Here is a 16044-nt window from a genome sequence, read left to right as displayed (position 1 = left end):
AAAAGTCGTTATATACTGTCTAATATGAGCTTTTCGATTACCTAGTTATCATTTTCAGATCCTCAAAGTAAATATTTTATCTCAAGTCTCTGAAGATGACAACTAGGTAATCAAAAGTCGTTATATACTGTCTAATATGAGCTTTTCGATTACCTAGTTATCATTTTCAGATCCTCAAAGTAAATAGTTCATCTCAAGTCTCTGAAGATGACAACTAGGTAATCGAAACTCGTTATATACTGTCTAATATGAGCTTTTAGATTACCTAGTTATCATTTTCAGATCCTCAAAGTAAATAGTTCATCTCAAGTCTCTGAAGATGACAACTAGGTAATCAAAACTCGTTATATACTGTCTAATATGAGCTTTTCGATTACCTAGTTATCATCTTCGGAGCCTCAAAGTAAATAGTTCATCTCTAGTCTCTGAAGATGACAACTAGGTAATCGAAACTCGTTATATACTGTCTAAATTGAGCTTTTCGATTACCTAGTTATCATTTTCAGATCCTCAAAGTAAATAGTTCATCTCAAGTCTCTGAAGATGACAACTAGGTAATCAAAACTCGTTATATACTGTCTAATATGAGCTTTTCGATTACCTAGTTATCATCTTCGGAGCCTCAAAGTAAATAGTTCATCTCTAGTCTCTGAAGATGACAACTAGGTAATCGAAACTCGTTATAGACAGTCTAATATGAGCGTTTCGATTACCTAGTTATCATTTTCAGATCCTCAAAGTAAATAGTTCATCTCAAGTCTCTGAAGATGACAACTAGGTAATCAAAACTCGTTATATACTGTCTAATATGAGCTTTTCGATTACCTAGTTATCATTTTCAGATCCTCAAAGTAAATAGTTCATCTCAAGTCTCTGAAGATGACAACTAGGTAATCAAAACTCGTTATATACTGTCTAATATGAGCTTTTCGATTACCTAGTTATCATTTTCAGATCCTCAAAGTAAATAGTTCATCTCAAGTCTCTGAAGATGACAACTAGGTAATCGAAACTCGTTATATACTGTCTAATATGAGCTTTTCGATTACCTAGTTATCATTTTCAGATCCTCAAAGTAAATAGTTCATCTCTAGTCTCTGAAGATGACAACTAGGTAATCGAAACTCGTTATATACTGTCTAAATTGAGCTTTTCGATTACCTAGTTATCATTTTCAGATCCTCAAAGTAAATAGTTCATCTCAAGTCTCTGAAGATGACAACTAGGTAATCAAAACTCGTTATATACTGTCTAATATGAGCTTTTCGATTACCTAGTTATCATCTTCGGAGCCTCAAAGTAAATAGTTCATCTCTAGTCTCTGAAGATGACAACTAGGTAATCGAAACTCGTTATAGACAGTCTAATATGAGCGTTTCGATTACCTAGTTATCATTTTCAGATCCTCAAAGTAAATAGTTCATCTCAAGTCTCTGAAGATGACAACTAGGTAATCAAAACTCGTTATATACTGTCTAATATGAGCTTTTCGATTACCTAGTTATCATTTTCAGATCCTCAAAGTAAATAGTTCATCTCAAGTCTCTGAAGATGACAACTAGGTAATCGAAACTCGTTATATACTGTCTAAATTGAGCTTTTCGATTACCTAGTTATCATTTTCAGATCCTCAAAGTAAATAGTTCATCTCAAGTCTCTGAAGATGACAACTAGGTAATCGAAACTCGTTATAGACAGTCTAATATGAGCGTTTCGATTACGTAGTTATCATCTTCGGAGCCTCAAAGTAAATAGTTCATCTCTAGTCTCTGAAGATGACAACTAGGTAATCAAAACTCGTTATATACTGTCTAATATGAGCTTTTCGATTACCTAATTATCATTTTCAGATCCTCAAAGTAAATAGTTCATCTCTAGTCTCTGAAGATGACAACTAGGTAATCGAAACTCGTTATAGACAGTCTAATATGAGCGTTTCGATTACCTAGTTATCATTTTCAGATCCTCAAAGTAAATAGTTCATCTCAAGTCTCTGAAGATGACAACTAGGTAATCAAAACTCGTTATATACTGTCTAATATGAGCTTTTCGATTACCTAGTTATCATCTTCGGAGCCTCAAAGTAAATAGTTCATCTCTAGTCTCTGAAGATGACAACTAGGTAATCAAAACTCGTTATATACTGTCTAATATGAGCTTTTCGATTACCTAGTTATCATCTTCGGAGCCTCAAAGTAAATAGTTCATCTCTAGTCTCTGAAGATGACAACTAGGTAATCGAAACTCGTTATAGACAGTCTAATATGAGCGTTTCGATTACCTAGTTATCATTTTCAGATCCTCAAAGTAAATAGTTCATCTCAAGTCTCTGAAGATGACAACTAGGTAATCAAAACTCGTTATATACTGTCTAATATGAGCTTTTCGATTACCTAATTATCATTTTCAGATCCTCAAAGTAAATAGTTCATCTCTAGTCTCTGAAGATGACAACTAGGTAATCAAAACTCGTTATATACTGTCTAATATGAGCTTTTCGATTACCTAGTTATCATCTTCGGAGCCTCAAAGTAAATAGTTCATCTCTAGTCTCTGAAGATGACAACTAGGTAATCAAAACTCGTTATATACTGTCTAATATGAGCTTTTCGATTACCTAGTTATCATTTTCAGATCCTCAAAGTAAATAGTTCATCTCAAGTCTCTGAAGATGACAACTAGGTAATCAAAACTCGTTATATACTGTCTAATATGAGCTTTTCGATTACCTAGTTATCATTTTCAGATCCTCAAAGTAAATAGTTCATCTCTAGTCTCTGAAGATGACAACTAGGTAATCAAAACTCGTTATATACTGTCTAATATGAGCTTTTCGATTACCTAGTTATCATTTTCAGATCCTCAAAGTAAATAGTTCATCTCAAGTCTCTGAAGATGACAACTAGGTAATCAAAACTCGTTATATACTGTCTAATATGAGCTTTTCGATTACCTAATTATCATTTTCAGATCCTCAAAGTAAATAGTTCATCTCTAGTCTCTGAAGATGACAACTAGGTAATCAAAACTCGTTATATACTGTCTAATATGAGCTTTTCGATTACCTAGTTATCATCTTCGGAGCCTCAAAGTAAATAGTTCATCTCTAGTCTCTGAAGATGACAACTAGGTAATCAAAACTCGTTATATACTGTCTAATATGAGCTTTTCGATTACCTAGTTATCATCTTCGGAGCCTCAAAGTAAATAGTTCATCTCTAGTCTCTGAAGATGACAACTAGGTAATCGAAACTCGTTATAGACAGTCTAATATGAGCGTTTCGATTACCTAGTTATCATTTTCAGATCCTCAAAGTAAATAGTTCATCTCTAGTCTCTGAAGATGACAACTAGGTAATCAAAACTCGTTATATACTGTCTAATATGAGCTTTTCGATTACCTAGTTATCATTTTCAGATCCTCAAAGTAAATAGTTCATCTCAAGTCTCTGAAGATGACAACTAGGTAATCAAAACTCGTTATATACTGTCTAATATGAGCTTTTCGATTACCTAGTTATCATTTTCAGATCCTCAAAGTAAATAGTTCATCTCAAGTCTCTGAAGATGACAACTAGGTAATCAAAACTCGTTATATACTGTCTAATATGAGCTTTTCGATTACCTAATTATCATTTTCAGATCCTCAAAGTAAATAGTTCATCTCTAGTCTCTGAAGATGACAACTAGGTAATCAAAACTCGTTATATACTGTCTAATATGAGCTTTTCGATTACCTAGTTATCATCTTCGGAGCCTCAAAGTAAATAGTTCATCTCTAGTCTCTGAAGATGACAACTAGGTAATCAAAACTCGTTATATACTGTCTAATATGAGCTTTTCGATTACCTAGTTATCATTTTCAGATCCTCAAAGTAAATAGTTCATCTCAAGTCTCTGAAGATGACAACTAGGTAATCAACACTCGTTATATACTGTCTAATATGAGCTTTTCGATTACCTAATTATCATTTTCAGATCCTCAAAGTAAATAGTTCATCTCTAGTCTCTGAAGATGACAACTAGGTAATCAAAACTCGTTATATACTGTCTAATATGAGCTTTTCGATTACCTAGTTATCATCTTCGGAGCCTCAAAGTAAATAGTTCATCTCTAGTCTCTGAAGATGACAACTAGGTAATCAAAACTCGTTATATACTGTCTAATATGAGCTTTTCGATTACCTAGTTATCATTTTCAGATCCTCAAAGTAAATAGTTCATCTCTAGTCTCTGAAGATGACAACTAGGTAATCAAAACTCGTTATATACTGTCTAATATGAGCTTTTCGATTACCTAGTTATCATTTTCAGATCCTCAAAGTAAATAGTTCATCTCAAGTCTCTGAAGATGACAACTAGGTAATCAAAACTCGTTATATACTGTCTAATATGAGCTTTTCGATTACCTAATTATCATTTTCAGATCCTCAAAGTAAATAGTTCATCTCTAGTCTCTGAAGATGACAACTAGGTAATCAAAACTCGTTATATACTGTCTAATATGAGCTTTTCGATTACCTAGTTATCATCTTCGGAGCCTCAAAGTAAATAGTTCATCTCTAGTCTCTGAAGATGACAACTAGGTAATCAAAACTCGTTATATACTGTCTAATATGAGCTTTTCGATTACCTAGTTATCATTTTCAGATCCTCAAAGTAAATAGTTCATCTCAAGTCTCTGAAGATGACAACTAGGTAATCAAAACTCGTTATATACTGTCTAATATGAGCTTTTCGATTACCTAATTATCATTTTCAGATCCTCAAAGTAAATAGTTCATCTCTAGTCTCTGAAGATGACAACTAGGTAATCAAAACTCGTTATATACTGTCTAATATGAGCTTTTCGATTACCTAGTTATCATCTTCGGAGCCTCAAAGTAAATAGTTCATCTCTAGTCTCTGAAGATGACAACTAGGTAATCAAAACTCGTTATATACTGTCTAATATGAGCTTTTCGATTACCTAGTTATCATTTTCAGATCCTCAAAGTAAATAGTTCATCTCAAGTCTCTGAAGATGACAACTAGGTAATCAACACTCGTTATATACTGTCTAATATGAGCTTTTCGATTACCTAATTATCATTTTCAGATCCTCAAAGTAAATAGTTCATCTCTAGTCTCTGAAGATGACAACTAGGTAATCAAAACTCGTTATATACTGTCTAATATGAGCTTTTCGATTACCTAGTTATCATCTTCGGAGCCTCAAAGTAAATAGTTCATCTCTAGTCTCTGAAGATGACAACTAGGTAATCAAAACTCGTTATATACTGTCTAATATGAGCTTTTCGATTACCTAGTTATCATTTTCAGATCCTCAAAGTAAATAGTTCATCTCTAGTCTCTGAAGATGACAACTAGGTAATCAAAACTCGTTATATACTGTCTAATATGAGCTTTTCGATTACCTAGTTATCATTTTCAGATCCTCAAAGTAAATAGTTCATCTCAAGTCTCTGAAGATGACAACTAGGTAATCAAAACTCGTTATATACTGTCTAATATGAGCTTTTCGATTACCTAATTATCATTTTCAGATCCTCAAAGTAAATAGTTCATCTCTAGTCTCTGAAGATGACAACTAGGTAATCAAAACTCGTTATATACTGTCTAATATGAGCTTTTCGATTACCTAGTTATCATCTTCGGAGCCTCAAAGTAAATAGTTCATCTCTAGTCTCTGAAGATGACAACTAGGTAATCAAAACTCGTTATATACTGTCTAATATGAGCTTTTCGATTACCTAGTTATCATTTTCAGATCCTCAAAGTAAATAGTTCATCTCAAGTCTCTGAAGATGACAACTAGGTAATCAAAACTCGTTATATACTGTCTAATATGAGCTTTTCGATTACCTAGTTATCATTTTCAGATCCTCAAAGTAAATAGTTCATCTCAAGTCTCTGAAGATGACAACTAGGTAATCAAAACTCGTTATATACTGTCTAATATGAGCTTTTCGATTACCTAATTATCATTTTCAGATCCTCAAAGTAAATAGTTCATCTCTAGTCTCTGAAGATGACAACTAGGTAATCAAAACTCGTTATATACTGTCTAATATGAGCTTTTCGATTACCTAGTTATCATCTTCGGAGCCTCAAAGTAAATAGTTCATCTCTAGTCTCTGAAGATGACAACTAGGTAATCAAAACTCGTTATATACTGTCTAATATGAGCTTTTCGATTACCTAGTTATCATCTTCGGAGCCTCAAAGTAAATAGTTCATCTCTAGTCTCTGAAGATGACAACTAGGTAATCGAAACTCGTTATAGACAGTCTAATATGAGCGTTTCGATTACCTAGTTATCATTTTCAGATCCTCAAAGTAAATAGTTCATCTCTAGTCTCTGAAGATGACAACTAGGTAATCAAAACTCGTTATATACTGTCTAATATGAGCTTTTCGATTACCTAATTATCATTTTCAGATCCTCAAAGTAAATAGTTCATCTCTAGTCTCTGAAGATGACAACTAGGTAATCGAAACTCGTTATAGACAGTCTAATATGAGCGTTTCGATTACGTAGTTATCATCTTCGGAGCCTCAAAGTAAATATTTCATCTCAAGTCTCTGAAGATGACAACTAGGTAATCAAAACTCGTTATATACTGTCTAATATGAGCTTTTCGATTACCTAGTTATCATCTTCGGAGCCTCAAAGTAAATAGTTCATCTCTAGTCTCTGAAGATGACAACTAGGTAATCAAAACTCGTTATATACTGTCTAATATGAGCGTTTCGATTACCTAGTTATCATCTTCGGAGCCTCAAAGTAAATAGTTCATCTCTAGTCTCTGAAGATGACAACTAGGTAATCAAAACTCGTTATATACTGTCTAATATGAGCTTTTCGATTACCTAGTTATCATCTTCGGAGCCTCAAAGTAAATAGTTCATCTCTAGTCTCTGAAGATGACAACTAGGTAATCAAAACTCGTTATATACTGTCTAATATGAGCTTTTCGATTACCTAGTTATCATCTTCGGAGCCTCAAAGTAAATAGTTCATCTCTAGTCTCTGAAGATGACAACTAGGTAATCGAAACTCGTTATAGACAGTCTAATATGAGCGTTTCGATTACCTAGTTATCATTTTCAGATCCTCAAAGTAAATAGTTCATCTCTAGTCTCTGAAGATGACAACTAGGTAATCAAAACTCGTTATATACTGTCTAATATGAGCTTTTCGATTACCTAATTATCATTTTCAGATCCTCAAAGTAAATAGTTCATCTCTAGTCTCTGAAGATGACAACTAGGTAATCGAAACTCGTTATAGACAGTCTAATATGAGCGTTTCGATTACGTAGTTATCATCTTCGGAGCCTCAAAGTAAATATTTCATCTCAAGTCTCTGAAGATGACAACTAGGTAATCAAAACTCGTTATATACTGTCTAATATGAGCTTTTCGATTACCTAGTTATCATCTTCGGAGCCTCAAAGTAAATAGTTCATCTCTAGTCTCTGAAGATGACAACTAGGTAATCAAAACTCGTTATATACTGTCTAATATGAGCTTTTCGATTACCTAGTTATCATCTTCGGAGCCTCAAAGTAAATAGTTCATCTCTAGTCTCTGAAGATGACAACTAGGTAATCAAAACTCGTTATATACTGTCTAATATGAGCGTTTCGATTACCTAGTTATCATCTTCGGAGCCTCAAAGTAAATAGTTCATCTCTAGTCTCTGAAGATGACAACTAGGTAATCGAAACTCGTTATAGACAGTCTAATATGAGCGTTTCGATTACGTAGTTATCATCTTCGGAGCCTCAAAGTAAATATTTCATCTCAAGTCTCTGAAGATGACAACTAGGTAATCAAAACTCGTTATATACTGTCTAATATGAGCTTTTCGATTACCTAGTTATCATCTTCGGAGCCTCAAAGTAAATAGTTCATCTCTAGTCTCTGAAGATGACAACTAGGTAATCAAAACTCGTTATATACTGTCTAATATGAGCGTTTCGATTACCTAGTTATCATCTTCGGAGCCTCAAAGTAAATAGTTCATCTCTAGTCTCTGAAGATGACAACTAGGTAATCAAAACTCGTTATATACTGTCTAATATGAGCTTTTCGATTACCTAGTTATCATTTTCAGATCCTCAAAGTAAATAGTTCATCTCAAGTCTCTGAAGATGACAACTAGGTAATCGAAACTCGTTATAGACAGTCTAATATGAGCTTTTCGATTACCTAATTATCATTTTCACATCCTCAAAGTAAATAGTTCATCTCTAGTCCCTGAAGATGACAACTTGGTTAACGAAACGTTCATATTAGATGGTGTAATTGTGTTTATTGGTTTAGTACCAGTGTAAATAGTGTGTTCAGTACAGATAATTCAGTTACTAACCATGTACAGGGTAATGTACTAGAACCGAAATCAACCGAATTAATTTTTCAAAAAAATTTGAAACTTTTTTATGTCTATCAGTAATTTCCTCGTTGTTTTTTCGTTCTCTTCGAGGTTATAAGATGCTATAAGAAATTGATTTAAAAGAAAATATTTTCGATAAAAATTCGAAATTACAAAAACTTGTAATTATTAAATATCTCCGGAAATATTGATTTTAGCCACTCGACTCTAAGGAATTTTTTTGTAGGAAATTGAATTTACTGCAGATTTGTTACTCGCATTTTTTTGTAGCTCGAGTCATTCACGAGATAAATGCAGAAAAAAAGCGAATTTCTTGGAAAAATCAATTTTAAAGGCCCGTACTTTATCAAGATTCAAGTTACAGCTTGAAAATCCTATGCAGAGCATTTAATTTTGAAAAAAATCACTTTCTGTATTTTTACAAGCTGAAATATTTACATACCTCAGTCTAAGACATAATTAACGACCTAAACTTTCAGGAATTTTCTTTTTAGGTAGCAACAACAAAATTTCACTTTATTATTGATTTTAATCGATACCATCAACTTTAAAATGGCTCGTTATATTGAAAACTAGAAAGAATTTAAGAAATTTTTTCAAAAATTAGTCCGGTTTATACGACACAACTCATGTATATTAACATTTTTTCAATCATCATCATTCGATTTTAATATTAACAATCATTTAGATATTCTAACATCCATGCTGCTTGCTCAGCTCTAAGCACCAATCACGCTTGCAAATCATTTTTCATTAACCACCCTTTCAGCACAAAACGGCGAGTTTAAGCAATTAAAAGGGATCCATACACGTTCAGTTTCAACTGCCTGTCGTTTTTCACATTTTTTTTTATCAAACAAAAATAAAATCATTCGTATTATTATTTAAAATTGTTAAAAAATGTATATACGAGGGTAGTACGACAATAATCGTAAATGAAATGAAAATAATCGTTCTACAGGTGTCCACGTACTGCCGAAGAAGAAGAAGATATTGATTTAGACTGTGATATGCGCGAAATCCATCGACAGGACGACGATACCGATTTAGAAAACTTCGAACGCGAAGAAAGGCTAATGGAAGAAGAAGCCGCAAAGGTATAATAAACATTAAACCATCAAAATTATTATTTTTTATTGATATATGAATTTATTTTTATTCCATAAGCTTTCGGTGGATAGAGAATTGGTAATATATATTTAATTATTAAATTAATTATTATATATTTCATTAAATTATATATTTTTATTTTAAGGAAGCGGAAGTGAAACGGCTTTTGGAGGAAAAAATTCAAGAAAAACTACGAAATCTTGAAAATATCGTTTTAGAACCTCAAAGACAGGACAGGACGTCTACCGCTGCAGAAGCAAGTCCTTCTGAATGGTCTGAAGACGAGGATGGCGGTGCTTCGGAACCATTATTGAACGATAGAGAATCTACTGGGTATACTACAGACGATCCAGCTTTAGAAAATATTTCCATGATCAATGAAACTGGGCTAACGGATGCGGAAGGTAAGATTTTATTAAAATTGATAGAAAAGAATCTTATCACATTATTTTAGTAATTATTATCAAAAAAAAACAACGTTATTGAACTTTTAAAAGCTTTAGGATATATAAAAATTGATTTTTATACCAGTACATTATAATGAATCACTTTACAAAGATCTATTCAATTTTAATACATAAAAATCTAAGTAAAAATGAAAATTTAGGAGACAGTAATAACTTATGTAGCTGAAGTAATGAATTTAACGCGAAAAGACGAAGGAAAACTAAGGATATTAGAAATAAAAATGCTGAGAACCATCCAAGGACGAAAAAATTACACCATAACAAATAAATAACAGAAATAAGTAAAAAAAATCCACTGATTGATCCACTGTGAACAACGGATCAGAAAAGCTTCCCAAGAATGGCTAATACTCCTTTTAAAAGGATATTTATGTTGAACTAAATTTTAATATATTATATTATCTGTTTAGATAATATTTTCTTAATAAATAAAACTTTTATTTTCACTATATCAACTATTTTTAGTAACTTTTTACACAATAAAGAATATATTTCCTGGACTATTACAAAAAAATGTCTTCAAATATTATTTCCACGATATATTGATATTAAGAGAAAATAATTACTTCCCAATATAAAAAAATGTATAAAACCATTACTTTACGTATTCGAAAGTTTTAAAATAACAACAGTTTACTAAATATCAGGTACAAAACCGATATTTTGAATGATACATTAAAGAATCTTTATGCTAACCTTGAAAATATCATATACGTTTATATGTGAATTTGTTTGGTAAGTAAAATTCCTCATCCTATAACACTATTAAAAAAGACAACACATTTAACTCACTTAAAAACACTAATAAATTAAATTAAAACTTGAAAACACGGAACAAATCACAAATTCAAAATGTTTGAATTCACTTGACACATGACACATTTCGTCCTGTTACAACGTTGTCGTTATTTTAACGTTCCGTTTGGATATTAAGAATTTCAAGATTTCTATTATTTATTCGTTTTATATTATAAACAATTAATATTTTTCTATTTAGGAGCTTTAAGCGACGTAAATTCCGCATATATAGACCCGAATCACGATCCCGATATGGACGACAATACTTCAATGTCGTCACGAGCGTCATCGAGAATATTCGATTCGGACGCCATGATGTCGTTAGATTCGCTCAGCGCCCTCTACGATTCCGAATACGACAACTGCTATCGTACCGATGACGATTTAAACGCGTTGCCAGATTTAGATAGATTAAATTATTTTTCGGTACCGACTGACGACGTACATTTGGCAAATATTAGATCGATGAGCGAAAGTATTACCAGAAATTTCGGTCAACCGAAAAACGAAACGGACGCCGATAGCGACGTTTAATTATATATATATATAAATTGATATCGAATCGGAGACTGAATATATAAAAAAACGTACGTTTTTTTAATTGATAGTCCAGGAAATGAGAGGCAAAACTCAGGAATATCTAAGTTGGACGGATTACGATACAACAAAGTGCATTCGATTCGGGGAAAGGAAACTTTGTGAAAAAAAAATTAAGAATGAGAAGTGCATCTTGAATGGTTAAAAAATTCAATTTTAACAGGGGGTTCTAATGTTCGTTGTACATACATATATTCGGTCCAATTCATAACGAATTTCCATGAGATTGCAATAGACGACGTAGATGTCGTCCACCGTTTGCACCAGGTACCTCGTAGATCTTTTCTGTCATTATATTCTTGTTCAGTGACCTCGAAAACTTCCATGTTATACATATTCGATCAGTTCCATAACGAATCTCCACGAGATTTCAGTAGACGACGTAGATGTCGTCCACCGTTGGCACCAGGTACCTCGTAGATCTTTTCTGTCATTATATTCTTGTTCAGTGACCTCGAAAACTCCCATGTTATACATATTCGATCAGTTCCATAACGAATCTCCACGGGATTTCAGTAGACGACGAAGATGTCGTCCAACGTTGGCACCAGGTACCTCGTAGATCTTTTCTGTCATTATATTCTTGTTCAATGACCTCGAAAACTCCCATGATATACATATTCGATCAGTTCCAATACGAATCTCCACGGGATTTCAGTAGACGACGTAGATGTCGTCCACCGTTGGCACCAGGTACCTCGTAGATCTTTTTCTGTTGTTATATTCTTGTTCAGTTACCTCGTTAACACCCATGTTACATATATTCGATAACTTTCATAACGAATCTCCACGGGATTTTAATAGACGACGTAGATGTCGTCCACCGTTGGTACCAGATACCTCATAGATCTTTTCTGTCGTGATTTTCGTGTTTAACTACTTCGAAAACCCCCATGTTGTGAAATTGAACTCATTTCCGGCAATATTGCCCGAGTTTATAATTTTTAAATCATTCGAGATGCACTTTTCAAAATGCATTATTCGTTTGCACAAATGCAATTTTCATTTCTTTTGTCTCCCGAATCTAATGCACTTTACTGCATCTTAAACCGTCAAACTGTTTAGAAATTCGTAAATTTGGTGATTTATTTCCTGGACTATAAAAGTAATGTGATGGCGAGGCAATAGAAACTTTTTTTTAGCTACATCTAGACACGTTTTTTACACTTTATGTCGGCCATTTTTTTTCCAACTTACTCAGGTTTATTATTACTTTTGGATATTCTTTTTATCCGTGTCTGAGTAATAGTTTTAGAATGGATTATGTTGTTTACGTAAATAGTGCAATATTATTTATATAAATGAAAAGTTAATACTGGATATTATTTGTGGTATAGATATTTCAAAATGGTGCTTTTTACATTGAAACACTAACGATCTGATTTAAATATGGCTCTCTAAAGCTGTCTTCAGATGCAATCGATAAAACTGCCTCTGCTGGTAGTCTACTGACATATTCCATAAAATTGGTCGAAATTTTTTTCTGCGAGGAATTAATTCTTTCGGGGAAATAGTATACAGGGCGAATTTAAATGAAACGTGTTATTTAACAATTAATTTATATAAACAGAGTGACCCTACTAAATGTTTTTTTTTGAGGTATTTTTCAAAATTTTTTATATAATAGGATGGGAATACTCGAAAAGTTTAAATATTTGTTTATTATTGAAATTTTGAAAAAATGAAATAGTTTTTCTGTTTTGAATATTTTTATTGTATATTTGCCAAAATTATTATGATATTAGTTACTGTAATTGAAAATTTATTAATTTAAAAATTACTCAAGAATTTTTTTTACAAGAAATATTATATACAGTGTGGAAACGTAGATGTAAAATTAATTTTACTTTTCGTAGCAAACTAAAATACTTTTTTATGAACATAAATACGTAATTGTGGACAAAAAAAAATATATTTAATAAATCCATAGCCAATATATAAATATAATTCAGATTTTATATGGTCGTTTCCACTATGAAACTCGTAAAAACTCAATACATATTTAAATAACGACTAATTATTGTTTTTTTAAAAAAAAAATTAGAATCTTGACTATACATTTTTTTTTATAAATTTTTCTACAAATATTCACTTAAAGTGTAGTTCATATGATCGCGCATATTATTAAAACCGCCCCCTTCTTTATTGTTACCATTGATGCCAGATTGTTATGTTCATCCATTATCTGCTTGTTATCTATTTCTTTGTACTTATTCTTTTTTTGTTTAAATCAAATTATTATTCATTTTTATAAAATTGAAATTATTAAGGGATAATTGAAACATTTTTCAGTCTGTCATTTTTATAATTTTGATCTAAACATCTTTTATACAGTGTGTAACAACTTAATGGAATAGTATTTTCGATAATTTTCTAAAAATATTTTGAAATACAATTTCTCATAACGTCTTTCCTGTATAAAAATTGTTGTAGTTGAAGGTTGATTTAGTAAATACGTTTTGGAATTAAAAATTGAGGTATTATAGATACTTTTTTAGAATTCAATTATATTTGGTTGATTCACACTGTATAATACAACATTAACTCAAACTATGGTAGATTCGGAAATATTACAGCTCAATTTATTACCAGTTAATACATCATTCCAAACATATATCTAATAATTTACAACGTTACTATAATTTTAAAATAAATTGTCTGCTTCGCGTCGTATTCAACTCGTCGTTACCAGGTGCTATCGATGATATCATGGTGCAGTGTTGCCAAATCTATCAGATATTAATTTCGAGCAACATTTTCTTATAAGTTGAATTTGTAGTCACAACAATAATTACCAGGTAGGGAAAACAATAAAAAATATTTGATATAAACTTTTATTACATTAACAACCATTTTTATACCAATGGAAGGAAAAGAAAAAAAAATCGCAACTTCTACATGGGCTCTGTTATAATCTGGGAACAGATTTTTTTCGAGAAAATACACAGTTTTAAGTACTACACACTTATGTTAAAATTATCGAATAGTGTTAATAGATTTTTTTTTCAATAGAAATATATTAAAATCTGATTATTATTATGTGTCATCTGACAACACTGATTCAACAATAAAAACATATTGTAATGACATTCTGCTTCTTTCTCATATAAATTGGCCTTTACATATACGGATACATATTTATAATTATTTTGAAATACACCAGAATTGTTCTGACGTTAGATACATTATTCTTCTTTTTCGTATAAATTAGCCTTTATCTATACGGTTACTGCAGTGCACTGAAACTGCTCTAAAGACTTTTTATGATTGAATATCGTTGACAGTTGAATTTAGACGTGAAAATCTTTAGAATAAAATTAGAATTTCATACAATCTTCCTGTACTATTAATAATAATAAATATATATCGTGTTTAATTAAATTTTTTTTAAGTCTACATTAACTGGTATGTTTGAAATGATGTAAATAGTTGATTTTGTAGTGTATACGTTACAGATAAATAAATAAAAAATGTAGACCTATGTTTTTGTTACTAAAAATCGATTTTGTAGAATATTCCAGCCCAAAAGTTCCATTTTGTTATTTAAAAAATTATAATACTCTTTAATCGTTATATCCTCGGTTTAGTTAACAAAAAAACAAGTTTTTTTTAACCAAATTTCATTCTAAAAAAAGTGATACAACCAGTCCAATGCTTTCTACACCGTTTTCATTCAATTTTTTCGATGGGGGCTAGATCTGGATAATATAGTGGATTTGGAAGCAATTTCATCATTGTTTTCGACTTAGGTTTACTTTCAACTTCTGTGACTATACACTAAATTTATTCTGTGATCACCATTCATTAGAATAAACATGCTCGAATGATATTGGTGGCGTGTATATACAAATATTTCTATTTTTCTTAAATGTTCGAATATAAATCTTGATGTTAAATTTTTTATAAATACTCCATGAAAAATTCTATCAATTCCTCAATTAACGATCAAAGTATTGGGAAATTAGACGGATTTTCATGGTCGTATTTTGATTTTTGTTTATACATAATCGTAAATTGTATTTGTTGTATTAATAAACTTTTTTCTACTTTTACCCTGTATAAATATTATATATATAGCTAGCGTATGTTAAGAGAAATGTTTTAATAATTTATTGAATGCTTAAGGATTATTGAATACATAATAAAAAATTACGGTATTCAACAAATCGTTTTTTATTTGTCCTCGCCAATTTACAACGTGGCAACGCTGTAAAACATCTGCAACTTACATAAAAACAGTTTCCCGTAGGTAAGTATGATTAATGGTTTTTCTTGTAATATCTTTTTAATATTTTTACAGCTTTTGGGATATAACACCATATATTTTTATATGAATCTTGTTATATACATTATTGATTGATGGTAAAGTCTTCTTTGTAACGGTACACGTCACTTAGAAACAAAGTTGCCAGACGTAATTTTTTTTTCAATTTTCAATATATTAATATATCATATTATTTAATGCATTATTAATTTTTTGTGATTCTGCTTTATTTTTGATCAATTTATATAAAACAATGACTCTAATTGATTTATAACAACATTTAAAACGCATTAAATGTGATTAAATACATCTTTTAAAAATAGGCAACACTGTACGATATGAACATTAACTATCGATACGAATATCGACATCCCGCATTTTTTTTAGTAAAACGCGGTTATTATAAC

At 31.3% G+C, this 16044-nt stretch overlaps 1 protein-coding gene across 4 annotated transcripts in view; it reads left to right on the top strand.

The window, feature by feature from the left end:
- The window catches only part of LOC130445191 (Ca(2+)/calmodulin-responsive adenylate cyclase), a 100847-nt gene extending 85076 nt beyond the window's left edge, over window positions 1-15771 (top strand). For 3 of the 4 annotated variants that reach the window (XM_056780734.1, XM_056780733.1, XM_056780732.1), the window contains exons 20-22: window positions 9363-9498; window positions 9657-9915; window positions 10976-15771. In XM_056780734.1, the coding sequence (XP_056636712.1) occupies window positions 9363-9498; window positions 9657-9915; window positions 10976-11310 (730 nt within the window). In that variant the 3' untranslated portion in view covers window positions 11311-15771. Of the gene's footprint in view, window positions 1-9362; window positions 9499-9568; window positions 9590-9656; window positions 9916-10975 lie in introns of all 4 variants that reach the window. The other variant, XM_056780731.1, reaches the window with a different exon arrangement.
- Window positions 15772-16044: the final 273 nt, after the last annotated feature.

The sequence above is a fragment of the Diorhabda sublineata genome, chromosome 6 (genome assembly GCF_026230105.1).
Source record: "Diorhabda sublineata isolate icDioSubl1.1 chromosome 6, icDioSubl1.1, whole genome shotgun sequence".
In the NCBI taxonomy this organism is placed as follows: domain Eukaryota; kingdom Metazoa; phylum Arthropoda; class Insecta; order Coleoptera; family Chrysomelidae; genus Diorhabda; species Diorhabda sublineata.
This window is presented reverse-complemented; position numbering and strand designations above follow the sequence as displayed.